The sequence below is a fragment of the Gopherus flavomarginatus genome, chromosome 10 (assembly GCF_025201925.1).
Source record: "Gopherus flavomarginatus isolate rGopFla2 chromosome 10, rGopFla2.mat.asm, whole genome shotgun sequence".
Taxonomy (NCBI): Eukaryota; Metazoa; Chordata; order Testudines; family Testudinidae; genus Gopherus; species Gopherus flavomarginatus.
In genome coordinates this window covers 17,132,608-17,146,955 of record NC_066626.1, presented here as the reverse complement: position 1 = coordinate 17,146,955, position 14,348 = coordinate 17,132,608, and the positions used below count along the sequence as shown (strand labels likewise).

The 14,348-nt window shown below is 44.6% G+C and overlaps 1 protein-coding gene across 7 annotated transcripts in view; it reads left to right on the top strand.

Annotated features, from left to right (window-relative positions):
- The window catches only part of UNC80 (unc-80 homolog, NALCN channel complex subunit), a 197,581-nt gene that overhangs the window by 132,680 nt on the left and 50,553 nt on the right, over positions 1-14,348 (top strand). For all 7 annotated transcript variants that reach the window (XM_050916066.1, XM_050916068.1, XM_050916067.1 and 4 more), the window contains 9 exons: positions 2,204-2,293; positions 2,561-2,662; positions 3,603-3,783; positions 4,964-5,232; positions 6,643-6,777; positions 9,919-10,057; positions 12,157-12,253; positions 13,745-13,915; positions 14,145-14,237. In XM_050916066.1, the coding sequence (XP_050772023.1) occupies positions 2,204-2,293; positions 2,561-2,662; positions 3,603-3,783; positions 4,964-5,232; positions 6,643-6,777; positions 9,919-10,057; positions 12,157-12,253; positions 13,745-13,915; positions 14,145-14,237 (1,277 nt within the window). The remainder of the gene's footprint in view (positions 1-2,203; positions 2,294-2,560; positions 2,663-3,602; positions 3,784-4,963; positions 5,233-6,642; positions 6,778-9,918; positions 10,058-12,156; positions 12,254-13,744; positions 13,916-14,144; positions 14,238-14,348) is intronic.

Sequence of the window (14,348 nt, the reverse complement as noted above, 5' to 3'; positions counted from 1 at the left end):
AATGCCACTGGAATTCGGTGGCATTTCGGCGGCAACGCCTCTGGATGACGCCGCTTGCCGCCGATAAGCAGCGTCATCCAGAGGCATCACCGCTGAAATGCCGCTGAATTTCGGCGGCATTTCGGCGGATGCTCATCCACTGCCATGGTCCTTCATCTGGTGACAGCCAGATGAAAAAGGTTGGGGACCACTGCTCTAGGTTCTTGCACTTTGTCATTAGTTGCTCTTGTTTTCCTATTTCATTGAATTTAGTCCTGCTCAGCCCACCTACCAGCTGAGTGAATGGAACTCCAGGCTGACAGTGGGTTGAGTGGCTCATCCAGGGTATCAGCCTGCTGCCAGCCTGGGGTTCCTTGGGGGTCCCCAAGCCAGCAGTGGGTGCTGAGTGGGGCCGGTGGCCAGGACCCTGGGTGGCAATAGGTCAGCAACCGGAACCCCAGAGCAGTGGCAGGCTGAGCCGCTCAGCCCACCGCTGCATGCCATCAAAAATCAGCTCGCGTGCCACCTTTGGCACGTGTTCCGTAGGTTGCCGACCCCTGCTCTGTACACTAGTAAGGAGATGAGCATATTACAGTTGTTGGAGGGCTCTATTTAGCAGTAACAGGGCTCTAGGAAAGTCAGTCAACATTTTTTGTTTCTGTGATGAAAACTGGCCCACTCCCTTCCCCATACCAAACTTGTCACAAATAATTGTCAACAACTTATTTTTCTGTTTTTGGCTAAGAGATTGATTTTTTTTTAATATTGAAATTGAATTCAGGATTGTTAGTAAGCATTTTTGGCGAACAGATTTGTTAAATGACAATCTAAATGGTAACACAGCACTGCTTTCATGCTTGGCTAACCCCCCAGCCTGCTGGTCCAACAGCTGCAGTAGAGGAGGAGATAGGTGGAAAACTGCAGGACCCTAAAATCCACCTCTTGGGGTGCAGAGTGGCAACAGCAGCAGCAAACCCTCAGGTCCAATCACACACCAATGGGCACCACCGCCAGCCCAACAGACCCTGGTGAAGTTAGCACAGCATCTGATCTCAGGGACGGGGCACCCATCTAGTCACAGCAGCTCATCCTGCCCTGTGCAGCTCCCCCCGGATGAGATGGATCGCTGCCAGCCTGGGGGAGAGACGCGCTCCCCAGCTAGAGTGACCAGATCCAGATGTCCTGATTTTATAGGGACAGTCCTGATATTTGGGGCTTTGTCTTATATAGGTACCAATTACCCCCACCTAGGGTGACCAGACAGCAAATGTGAAAAATCAGGACGGAGGTGGGGGGGAATAGGAGCCTATATAAGAAAAAGACCCACAAATCGGGACTGCCCCTATAAAATCAGGACATCTGGTCACCCTGTAGGTGAGTTCCTTCCCCCACCTGTTCCCAGAGACCCCAACAGCCAATCCCCTCCCTCAGACTGTGCTGCATTCATCTCTCTCTAGGACCCAGCAGCCCTGCTCTTACATGCTCCACTACTTCCCATCTGTCCGGGCTCCCAGCAGAGCGGTGCCCCCAGACCTAGTGGTGCCCTCGGCGGCTGCCTGTTCTGCCTATGGCTAAGGACGGCCCTGCCTGCAGCAGCGAACTACACTGCTGAAAATAGCGATGTAGACGTGGGAGGCATTGCTTGGGTGTGTGGGGCACTGGGGGGGTCAGGCGTGTCGAGCACTCTGCTCTGCCCACCTAAGCAGTGCCTCACCATCTATGCAGCTATTTGTATCCATGCTAGGTAGTCGTGAAGTGTCTGTTGTCTACACGCTGCCATAAGTGTAGATATAACCTTTGTGTCTCTCTGCCTTAGTTCCACGTTTTGTAACACAGCACTTCCTTACCTCGTAGGGGTGTTGTGAGGGTAAATACATAAGTCTGTGAGATATTCAGGTCTTGTAGTAATGGAGGCAATGATACCCATATGATGATGTAGCTATAGAGTCAGAACAGGTCTGGAGGCAGAAATAATTGTTCTGTGGATAAATGCAGGTAACATCAGACTATCAATCCAGCAGATTTTAGGAACACTGAAATATGTGTGTGTAGATATAGATACATAAGTTTTAAACAAAGAAAGAAAAGTGTTAAATGCAAGAACAATGTGCCAACATCAGCAAGGCATTTAGGAATGGTCCCTGTATAACTGGTTATAAAACTCTTTGTCTCTGTACAACCTACTTCATGAATAACAAGCTGGTTTTTGTTTCTTCCCCCTTAGGAGTGCTTGGAGTTTTTTAACATACCTGAAACCCAGTCTGCTCATTATTTTTTAATGGATAAACGATGGAACCTTATTCATTACAACAAGGTGAGACAAAGGCCTGGTCCAGCTGATTTTATTCTTTCTTCATCCCTTCCTGAATATTGGGAGAGGCCAGAATATAACTAGAGGGCCATATGTAGCCAGAATTCTATCATCATTGATACAGAGCTGTGGCCTGTGGAAATTACGGGTTTTAGTGTCCCTGGAGAGAGATTGAAGTGACCCATGCCCTGTTATCCAGTCCCAGCTTCTGGCTACAGTTACAGCTGTATTTTTTAAAAAAACTTGATTTGTTATTCTCTTCCATTGCAGACCTACGTCCGGGATATTTATCCTTTCCGGAGGTCAGTGTCTCCACAGCTCAATCTGGTACACATGCATCCAGAAAAGGGTCAGGAACTCATTCAGAAACAGGTATCTCACCACCACCACGGCATCTCCATTGTCCTTTCAAAGGGCTCCCCTCATGCTGTGAGGGGCACACTTTTCCAAAAGAGCAGCTTATGGCATGAATGCCTCCTGGGCATCATTTCACTAGGCATGCTGCGTATTTAGAGAAAATCAAGGCACTGAAGAAGGCAGTGTAAAATCCCTCCAACTGGATCCTTTTAGCTGTATTGTTCTGCAAATGTTCTCATATGTGTGGCTGGGTAACTCCACATACTTCAGCTTCAAAGGCAGGGATATCCACATTACTTCTTTCCAAGCACCAGCCCCCGGCCCTTTGGGAGCCTGCTCGATGACTTTCCCCCACAAGTCTGCCTGTCTCTGCAATAAATGCTACCACTTCTGGTTTCTTCTCCCTCATGGGAGCGTCTCCTCTGCCCCTTCCTTGCTCCGCTTCTCAGATATTCCTTCTTGGGACAGGAATCTCTGCTCCCCATCACCTGCGGCACACCTGTAGCAATTGGCATTGATTGCCTTGCCTTACAATATCCCATCTGCTCCATTAGCTCTCACCACAGCCTCCAGAGGCTCTCCCATTCGGTCTTGATCCCACGTACTGGGCCAGTGACCATCCCATCATGTACCATTGGAAGTATCAGTTCCAGGAAGAATCAGGTATCATCACCTAGCCCCGAGAGGAAAGGTGAAGGCTCTGTCACTGGGCCCACCTGCCCCACCTACTAGAGTGGCCTCCAATCCATCCTCAGAGTCCCTGCTCTTCTGATAAGCCAGGATGTCTCAGTAGCACTTGGGGAGAGTTACCCCAGGGCACTTGCCTTCCACTCTTTCCACTTTGTCTTTGCACTTAGGTGGCGAGATTGATCTTTAAATGTGCCACACTCTTTAAAAACCCCTTCTGATTGGAGCTATGCTGCTGTGTGCGTGTCTCTCTCTCTCTCTTTGCTAGGTGTTCACCCGCAAGCTGGAAGAGGTAGGACGGGTGCTGTTCCTCATATCACTGACCCAGAAAATCCCTGTGGCCCACAAACAATCCCATGTGTCTATGCTCCAAGAGGACCTTCTCCGCCTGCCTTCCTTCCCTCGGAGTGCCATTGATGCTGAATTCTCCCTCTTCAGTGATCCTCAAGGTACTGGGAAAGTACTTGGCAAAGATTTCACTGGCTCCATTTGCATATTGAACTTGGCACCAGCAACTTCATTCAGGCAATCTTATTACTTTGAACAGCATAGTGGTTTATCTCATCTCAAATTAAAATACCCTGCCCAGGAATATGATGTCCAGATGTTAGTACATAAATGTGACTGCAGTAAAGGTGCTGCAGTATAAAACTTTTCGTTTATTATGAGCCCGCAAGAAAGGCTTCTTTCCATTGACTTCAGTGGGCTTTGGATTAGTGCCTCAGTTACAGGCACTCTATACACTCTGATTACTGACAATCACTGCTAAGGCACCTGCAGCTGTGCTCACAAACTTTGTATGGAGTGTGCAAGCTCTGCATCTGCGCATGCAACATTGCACTTGGAAATTAGGTAACTGCATATCCACAGGGGAATTTATGTGTGTAGTTACACAACTTGCATGTGCAAATGTGGGGTCTCCAGCCATGATGGGCACAGGTGCAAAATTTTGCAAGAGGAATTTAGGAACTGCCCCCTTTTAGAGGTTAATCCTATTAATCAAGTAAGTTTTCTAATCAAACTCTGGGGTGGATTAGACAGTCCCCTGCCCTGGAGGGCCTTTTTCACTGTGGGGTAAGCATTGGCAGGTCATGCAACTGGATGTCTGCTGACACTGGAGGCATTCAGTTTCAAAAGCAGCGTTGTAATTGCACATCAGCATCCAGCTGTGTGTTTCCTTCTGGGATAACCCAAAGGGTAAAAAATTGTATTGATCCACAAAGTCAACAAGCTGCCAGTGGTATATGCAAGATTTGGTCTGCTTTAACTTAAAAGACAATGAAAAATGGAATGAATTTTAAACGTATAGAATAAAGATTAATAAAGCCCTGTGATAATTCATCACATTCCTCCAGTGCCCCTTTTATACTTCTCTTTTCTGTTGCTTAAACGCGATTGGCCAAAATCTGTTGTCATCAGTGAAGTTGCACCACCGATTAATTTGGTTCAATCTTCCTTTAAAAAGCACCTGTAGCCAAAATGGTGATGAGTTTTGCTGGAGGAAACCTCTAAGCCCTGTAAGCTCAGCAGATCCCTTCCATTGGTCTTTGGGAATGTTACCCAGCTGGAAATGCCTTGCTGGGCTAAGGCGGTTAATTAGCTTCGATGCTGCCTGCATTGTTCTTGCAGCTGGGAAGGAACTCTTTGGCCTTGATACCCTTCAGAAAAGCCTGTGGATTAAGCTCCTGGAGGAGATGTTCCTGGGCATGCCCAGTGAATTTCCCTGGGGGGATGAGATCATGCTGTTCCTAAATGTCTTCAATGGAGCCCTGATCCTGCACCCAGAGGACAGCGCCTTGCTGAGGCAGTACGCTGCCACTGTCATCAACACTGCTGTGCACTTCAACCATCTCTTCTCTCTCAGTGGGTACCAGTGGATCCTCCCCACCATGCTGCAGGTGAGTGTCTTCCTCCCACTGGTTAACACCAAAGACTAAAGAGCTGCTGTCAGTCATCATACCTAGCAAATCAGCGAGCGACACAAGCATTCTGGTAAAGCAACAATAATAAAGGCACTGAGTACTCAGTTCTTTCCATTGTTAAGAGTGCTTTACCAGCGGTACGTACCTCAGTGTACTGCTGTGAGATAGGTAATTAGCATCTCCCATTTTACAGGTTGGGAGACAAAGGTGGAAGGTTAAGGGCTTTTTGCCCAGGGTCAGTCACAGAATAAGTTTCACCATTTGTATTGGGGATCTGCCCACACCATGCAAGGTGCTGTCTAAGCACACAGGAAAACACAGTCCCTGCCCCAGAGGGCTTACAATCTAAGACCTTGATGTCACTAACTGTGAATCTACAGTGCACTTGCATGTCACACACTAACTGGCTGTGTGGACCCCACCAACCTGTTAGCCACCCAAACAACCTCCTCTAGGCTATGCTAGCCCTTAATTTGCCTTGCAGGTTAACAAGAGGTGAACCCCAGTCCCAGATCCCCTTTGAAGTCTTCCCTCATAGTGTTCAGCCCCTTACCACTGAGCACTCACAGTAATACCAGGAATGCAATGTACACACCAGCCTGAATAATCAATTCTTTGTACAATATGACAGCGCTGAGATATACCTACAGTGAAAACAATAATCAAAGATCAAGGTTTAAGAGAGAGTGAATAAGGATAATGGAAACAGAAGGGTTACATGTAATTTTTGTTCTATAATATTATTTTTAAACTTAATTTAGCAGTCTAACCTTCTGTCTCAATATGTTTCTCTCACCCCTTTTTGCAGCATTTCAACCAAGCCTGGTTGAGATCCCATTTCCATGAATATAAATACTTTGTACATTTACTTCCTCAGGGGCAGGACAAAGGGACGTCTTTTTGTCTTCCACAAAAAGTTCATTTTCTGCCCCCAGAGTCTGAGCTCATTTCCTTGGTGTGCAGCTCAGCTACTTTGCCTGCACTCCCTGCCCAAGGCTACCCATTGGACCTCTGTGGCATAGAAAGTCTTATGTGGGCTGTCTGTAATGGGGTGAAATCCACCCCAAATGCAGGAATTTAGTGGGGTTTGTTGCCGGAGTACAGCAAAAGCAATATCAGCAGCTGTTTTTCAAGGTAACTCATTATATCAGTAGGGAAATAGAGCAGGGAGGCAACTTAGTTATATTGTTTACAAAGCTCAGAGAAATTAACGATTGCTGAATCCCACATCTAATCAAACACCTGCAGGGCAGGATTCTGGGGGCCAGTTATGTAGGAAATGTGGAAACACTGTTTTCAAGGCCCACAATACCTTGCAGAATTTGCTGTTTTGCTGTTTTAATTGGATTGTCACTTCTGTACGCTTCCTCTCCTCTTTCCCCCCAGGTGTATGCAGACTATGAAAGCAACCCACAGTTACGCCAAGCGATTGAGTTTGCCTGCCGCCAGTTCTACATTCTGCATCGCAAGCCCTTTGTTCTGCAACTGTTTGCCAGCGTGGCTCCTCTGCTTGAGTTCCCTGTGAGTAGAACCTGATCCTTCGATTCACACTGGGGAGCATGGATATGCAGACAGGCTTCCACACTGGAGAAAGCAAGGGGAAAGCAGCTGGAACAAAGGAGGAGCTGCATGCTTGGAATTCTCATGGAAATCAAGAGCAATGTACTTGTTACACTAATCCCTTTAGGATCTATTAACTGTTAACCAAAGGGAGGGCTACTCAGGGAGAACAGGGGCTTATAAAACCAGCTTCTCAGTGACCAGAGGAGCTAGCAAACAGGAGTTTAGTGAGAGAATGTGAAATCCAGACATACCTAACATACTCTAAATTTATGCCAATAAACACCTGCCCTCCTAATGAAAAAAACCCCTCCAAAACAAAACAGAAAAAGCTACAGGCATTAAAACAAGGCATGCACAAGCCCAGAAGTAGAGTGGGGGCTATCCAGTTCATGTCACTGAATGCAACATTTAGGATTACTTGACGTATGTGCACATTTGGTGCAAAGAGCTCATGGCCCTCAGAGACCGAGTACTGCTCTGGAGACCAGAGTGGCTGAACTGCAGGAGCTAAGGGAGACAGAGAGGTACATAGATGAGACTTTCCAGCACACAGTAGAACGATCTTACCCCCAGTCTGACAAACTCTGTGCTACTGAGGAGGATGGAAGTCTCAGGGAAGGAAAACATCCAACTGGAGCAGAGGAAAATGATCCCATAGTTGGAACCCTCCTTCCAGATGATGTCATGGTGTCCTCTTGCACTGAGGATACCTTTGAGGGAGAGAACCCCAGTCACTAGGAAGAGACACGTAATAGTAATGGAGGATTCAATCATTAGAAATATATATAGTTGGGTTTGCAATGCCTGGGAGAACTGCATAGTGAATTAACTGCAGGGAAAGGTAGGAGAGAAGTTCTGGAAGCCAAATTTAGGCGGCTACGTAAGAGATTAAAGTCCAGAACCTCCATGATAGCATTCTCTGAAGAGCTTCCACTTCCATACACAGGGTCAGTTAGTCAGGCAGAACTCCAGGGCCTCAATGTATGGATGAGAGGATGGTGCAGGCAGGAAAGCTTTTGGTTTATTAGGAACTGAGGAACCTTTTGGGAAAGGAGGAGCCTATACAAGAAAGATGGGCTCCACCTAAACCAAAAGAGAACCAGACTGCTGGCATGTAAAATTAGAAGGGCATAGAGGAGTTTTTAAACTAAGGGCTGGGGGAAAGCTAACAAGTGTGGAGGAACACATGGTTTGTTCAGAGATATCCCATAGGGAAGGCTTTGTTAGCAGGGATTCTCTGTATCGGGGTAGGCAACCTATGGTACGCATGCCAAAGGTGGCATGCGAGCTGATTTTCAGTGGCACTCACTGCCCGGGTCCTGGCCACCAGTCCAGGGGGCTCTGCGTTTTAATTTAATTTTAAATGAAGCTTCTTAAACATGTTAAAACCCTTATTTACTTTACATACAATAATAGTTTAGTTCTATATTATAAACTTATAGAAAGAGACCTTCTAAAAACATTAAAATGTATTACTGGCACGCGAAACCTTAAATTAGAGTGAATAAATGAAGACTCAGCACACCACTTCTGAAAGATTGCTGACCCCTGCTCTATATCCTAGTAAAGAGGAGAGGATAGATGTTGATAAAGCCCAGATAGGAACTGAAGAGAAACAGTGAAATGAAAGAGTCCCATTCAATTACATCACTTGAAGGCAGACAACTAAAAAGTAACACATTTTAAAAGTGCTTGTGTATAAATGCTAGAAGTCTAAATACTAAGATGAATGAACTTGAGTGCCCGGTATTAACTGAGGATAATGATATAACAGGCATCACAGAAACTTTGTGGAATAATGACAATCAATGGGACACTGTAACACTAGGGTATAAAATTTATAGGAATGACAAAATAGGTCATGCTGTTGTAGGGATGGCACTATATGTGATAGGAAGCATAGAGTCAAATATAGTCAAAATCTTAAATGAATCAAATTGTACCATAGAATCTCTGTGGATAGAAATTCCATGCTAGAATAAGGGTATAGCAGTAGGAATATACTACCACCTCTTGACCAGGATGGTGATGGTGATGGTGAAATGCTTAGGGAGACTGGAGAGGCTGGCATTGGCCACTGTCAGAAGACAGGATACTGGGCTAGATGGATCATTGGTCTGACAAGTATGGCCGTTCTTATGTAGTTATTATAATAAATTATCCTGCTCCCCTTATTCTGCCCCACCAACAGTTTTGTTCATTGGCTAGGTGCATTATTTTTTATTTCACCTTCTGAAGCATCTGACCTTGGGCATTGCTGACAGCAGGGCCAATGATCTGATCCAGTATGGTAAATTCAGTCATATTTTATATTAAATTCCTAGTTTAAATGGTTTATGTAGTGTTAATAAATGATTAATAGCTGTAGTGAGCATGGTACAGACATGATATATGGTTATAAGCAACCTATTCACCAGTTGGACTCTAGCAATTGATTAACCATTGATTAACCTTTTATAAGCTATTTATAAATAGAACCTTAATATAAAGTGTGACCATCAGTTCTATAATCTTATGTTGAAAAAGAAACAATAAGCTTAAATTACAACAAGGGAGATTTAGGTTAGACATTATGAAAAACTTCCTAACTGTAAGGGCAGTTAAGTACTAGAACAAGTCACCTATGGCGGTTGTGGAATCTCTGTCATTGGAGGTTTTTTAATAACAGGTTTGAAAAACACCTGTCAGAGATGGTCTAGATAATACTTAGTCCTGCCTCAGTGTATGGGAGTGGACTAGATAACTTATCAAGGTTCCTTCCAATCCTATGGTTCTATAATTGATTGTGAGTATAAAGGCCCCGAGGAAGTTAGAGACCTTGATTATCTGTGATGCAGCACCATTACTTCAGAGAACAGCACTTGAATGAACCCTTTGGAAGTAAACCTATACAATTTCCAGACCATGTCATTGCTCTGGCCTTTCTTTGCAGAGTCAAACAGCACACATATTGTTTTATATGATTACACTCTTGAACTGAACTTGTAAACTCTATGAACTCGTGATTAAAACTGAACTGTTTCTATCTGCAAATGAAGACACGTGGGATGCAAATAAAATAATAAAAAAATCAATAATAAATGGGTGTCATTTAAACAGGATGCTACAAACAATGGACCCAGCAAAGGAGTGTCAGCTCAGTGCCTGTTTGACCTGCTGCAGTCTCTAGAGGGAGATACACCTGACATTTTGGACATCCTAGAGCTGGTGAAAGCAGAAAAGCCTCTCAAATCATTAGGTAATAGCAAATCTTCCTTTTGTTATCCCCTGTATTCAAGAGACATGATTATTTATTTAGTATCTAATATGTTGACCCAGTAACATTTGCTTTAGGCTTTTTTAAAAGCAGCAAAGAATCCTGTGGCACCTTATAGACTAAGAGACGTTTTGGAGCATGAGCTTTCGTGGGTGATTCATCCAACGAAGTGGGTATTCACCCACGAAAGCTCATGCTCCAATACGTCTGTTAGTCTATAAGGTGCCACAGGATTCTTTGCTGCTTTTGCAGATCCAGACTAACACGGCTACCCCTCTGATATTTAGGCTTTTTGTTTTTGAGTGCAGCAGTACCAGCTTCTTACATTTTACCCAGCTGTGAGGGTTAGGTTTGTCCCAATCGTCCATTAGGTATTTCCATAAAGGGTTATTTATTTAATTGAAAAACATTTTCTGTTGTGCTGAGAAAGCAAGTTTGAGACCAGCCACTGGCATTTTGAATTTTTTTAATGGGGAGTAAAGAACAAAGATCCCAAACAGGCTGCATCATGCAGACAAAATCAATGCAGTTACTCTGCCCCATGCTGGCAAGAAACAAAGGCATCAGATCCCCAGGATGGACTATGACAGGCAAGTGATGGACACCAATCAGCGGTTATCTGGTGTTCAGCTCTGGGGTTTTGGTTCTGGCCCATCTCTAAAGACAATACTTGGGGCTATTCAGAAACATGAAGGATCCTCCCTTCCTACAGCAGTAGAAGCAATGGGATGCTACATTTAGCAATTCAGCTGCTTTGCTGTTTGTGGGGAAATAATGTTTGCTGCTACTGTATGGACCTTTCAGCTGTTTCCAGGTCGTTAGATTCACCTTATACACAAGCTGTTCATTACTGGTATCCCAGTAATGTAGGGTTCAAGGAACCACGAAGCCCTCTCGGATTTACAGGAAAGGTTGGTTATGTTCTGGGATTTTGCAGTATTGTACAGCAGTACCACTAATTATCATATGAAATAATTAAGGGGTGTTGATATTGTCTTGCTTTTTCAGGAGCAAATTGCACAATACAGCATCTCTCAACTTGTTAAGTTTTAAACCAGAAAAGCTCTTTAATTCTCCTTGGCTGGATTTTGGCACCTTGTTCCCTTAGGAACCTTTGAAAATCAGATTTATTGTTTAAAGTGAGAATATAAGGCAAAAAATTGAAACTTAGTTGCCCAATTCAGACACCTCTGACCAGATTTTCAGTTGCTCAACACTCACAATTGGAATTTGATTTTTCAAAAGAGCTGAGAAACCTAAATGAGTGGTCAGATTTTCAGAAGGGGGCATTGTGTGCTGAACTTGTTTGAAAATCTGCCCATAAGTGTCATAAAGGGAGCCCCAGGGTACTTGAGCACTTGTGAAAATCTGGCCTTCAAATAGGTGCCTTCATGAAAGTTGAATTCTTGAAAATGCTGACCCATAAGGCCCAAATATTCAATAGTGACCAGTAATTTTGGTTGCCTCTATTTTTGGGTGTCCAGCTTGGGACATTCTAAGATAATTTCAGAAAGTGCTGAGCATCCACATTCTGAAAATCTGGACTCTTTGCAGTCCCGAGTTGGGAACCTAAAAATTGAGGCACTGAATGATAACATTTTCAAAAGCACCTAAGTCCCATTTTCAAAAGTGACCTGAACTCTTAGGAGTCTAAGTCATTGGCTTTCAATGAGATTCAGGCTCCTAAGTGCTTGAGTCACTTTTGAAAATGTAACTTAAATGCTTTTGAAAAGAATTATCTAAAATTGCTAGCTGCTTTTGAAAATGTTGGCCACAAATCCATATGTAGGCACCTAAATAAAAGTGACCTGATTTTCAGGGGGTGAAACAGGTCCCACGCAGTCAGTGTCACATTTGATGTAAGTTTTTAGTAAAATAGCAGTTAGCTGAAAAACAAAACGTGTCATTAAAACCTTTATTGTCATGGTGCAATTCAGAGTATGTTGATAGTGGGTGAAATTCAACATAGGACCTAAGTGGTGTGTAGGCCTTATGCTCGCCCTTTGAGTGAATTCTACCTGCCTCCATTTCCATTTATACAATTTTCTTAAGTACTTCCTATGTTATTCTCATCCCCTCAGATTTCTGCTATGGGAATGAGGATCTGACCTTTTCTATCAGTGAAGCCATCAAGCTGTGTGTAACTGTGGTGGCATATGCTCCTGAATCATTTAGAAGGTAACATCTCTTTGATTTCTGTCTTAGTTCATTCATGCTTGGAAAGGGAAAAGAATAGCTTGGTGCGTGAGGAATAAAACACAGTTCAGTAGAAGTGGGGAAGGTAAAGATTATGCAAGAGGATTCCAAGCATGGCTGTTTTGGGGCTTTTAGAAGGTGTTGTCTATTCACAATCTTCTTCCACTTTAAAAAAAAATACAGTTGACGTTAGAATGGTGAAAGGTGCTGTATTTGTAATGTTCTCTAGTGAAAAGTTTTAGAATTTAAATAAAATTAAATTGCACAGCTCTGGCAATTATCCAGATTAAAACTGACTGTTCAACCATTATAACCCTATTCTTGCAAGAAAGCTTTAATAAATACAAGCAGGCAAGACCTTGTTTTCCTATCTCATTTGAAAGAAACTACCTCCAGCAGCAAGCACTGTCCCTCCCCTAACACCTTGCTGGGGCCCTGGTACAGAAATGATTTGGGAGTGGGAGTCAGGAGACCTGGGTTGTCCCTGACTGCCACAGACTGGATGTGTGACCTTGGGCAGGTCACCTAGCCCTTCTGTGCCTCCCTTTACCATCAGTAACATAGGCATGATGATAGGAAACTCAGCTGTGTTCAGTCATTCTGTGCGCCTGGAACACACCCAAGCCCTCGAGCATCTACTGCTCTCAAACCACTTTCATTGGTTAAAGAGGGCATCTGTATGGGAAAGATGCTTTGTGGTTAGGGTCCTGGATGTCTGTTTTGGGATTGTAAATCATAGAGACCCCGATGACTTCTCAATCCATAGGCGCCTTTCGTAGAGCACAGCTCCCAAGCTGCCAACAGCCATATGACTAGAGCCCCAGGCAGCGTGATGGACAGAGCAGCACTAGAAAGGCAGTCACTCTAACCATCTGTCTATAGTCATGGGAAAATTGGGGACCACTGCCTGGTTTAGGATCTCTGTGGTCATGGAGCACATGGAGGGGGAACATGAGGGAAGGAGCAGAGAGCCAGAGAAAAGAGGCAGACAAACACAGAGGGGAGGAGAATTGTGGAACCAGAGGTAGGCAGGTATGGAGGGGAACCTGAGAGAAAAGGAATCTTTGGGAGGGAAAATGAATGTGTTGGAATGAGAGAATGCATATGAACCTGATATGCAAATTAGGGCATTACGCAATTGCATGGCATCTCTGGACCTATATTTGAACAGATATAACTCAACCACCTTTGTAGGTGACTATGAGATCCTCAGACTAAAGGCGCTGTCTTGATACAAAGTAATTGTATTATATTCATTTCCTGCACCACCTGGATTTCCTTCAGCAGGGTCTCCCATTCGAGTACCTCTCAGGCCCAACCCTGTTTAGCTGGTGAGATATCATGAAATCACAGCCTGAGGTGAGATCCAGTGGCCCTTGGGTTGCCTTTGGACTCTCAAACCTCTGCCTGAAGTGAATTTCACTCTGCAGCACACTCCTCTCTAGCTAGGTTGTGTGGTTTCTGTTGTCCCAGCCTCCAGATGCTGATGGTCCTGGAAGCCCTGGTTCCCTGTTACCTGCAGAAACTGAAGAGGCAGACCTCACAAGTGGAGACGGTGCCAGCTGCTCGTGAGGAGATTGCTGCTACTGCTGCTCTTGCCACTTCCCTGCAGGCCCTCTTGTATAGTGTGGAAGTTCTCACCAGGTAACTCCCGTGGCAGTCAGACTAAAGACTGTACTTTGTAACTCGCTGGATAACATGAGTCCAGGGAGCTATGTACGGTGAAGCTGTGATGCATACATAGCATGCTAGTGTATAATGACCATGCTCACCCATGGTAAAATTAGCACTGTGTTTTACCAGGTCATGGCTGAAGAGGCATTCTGGTTCTGAGAGATTGTCTCCAATATGCTATTGATTTTTTTCTGTACAGGCCCATGACTGCCCCTCAAATGAGCAGGTGTGACCAAGGCCATAAAGGAGCCACAACAGCCAACCATACCATGTCAGCTGGGGTGAATACTAGGTAATTCCATTGGTTTTCTTTTCAATCCATTGCTCCCACTAGCCTCTGTTGGAGTTTTGAAGTGCAGAGTCCGTCCTGTGTTCTGGGGACAGTTCTGAAGGCACTATGTGT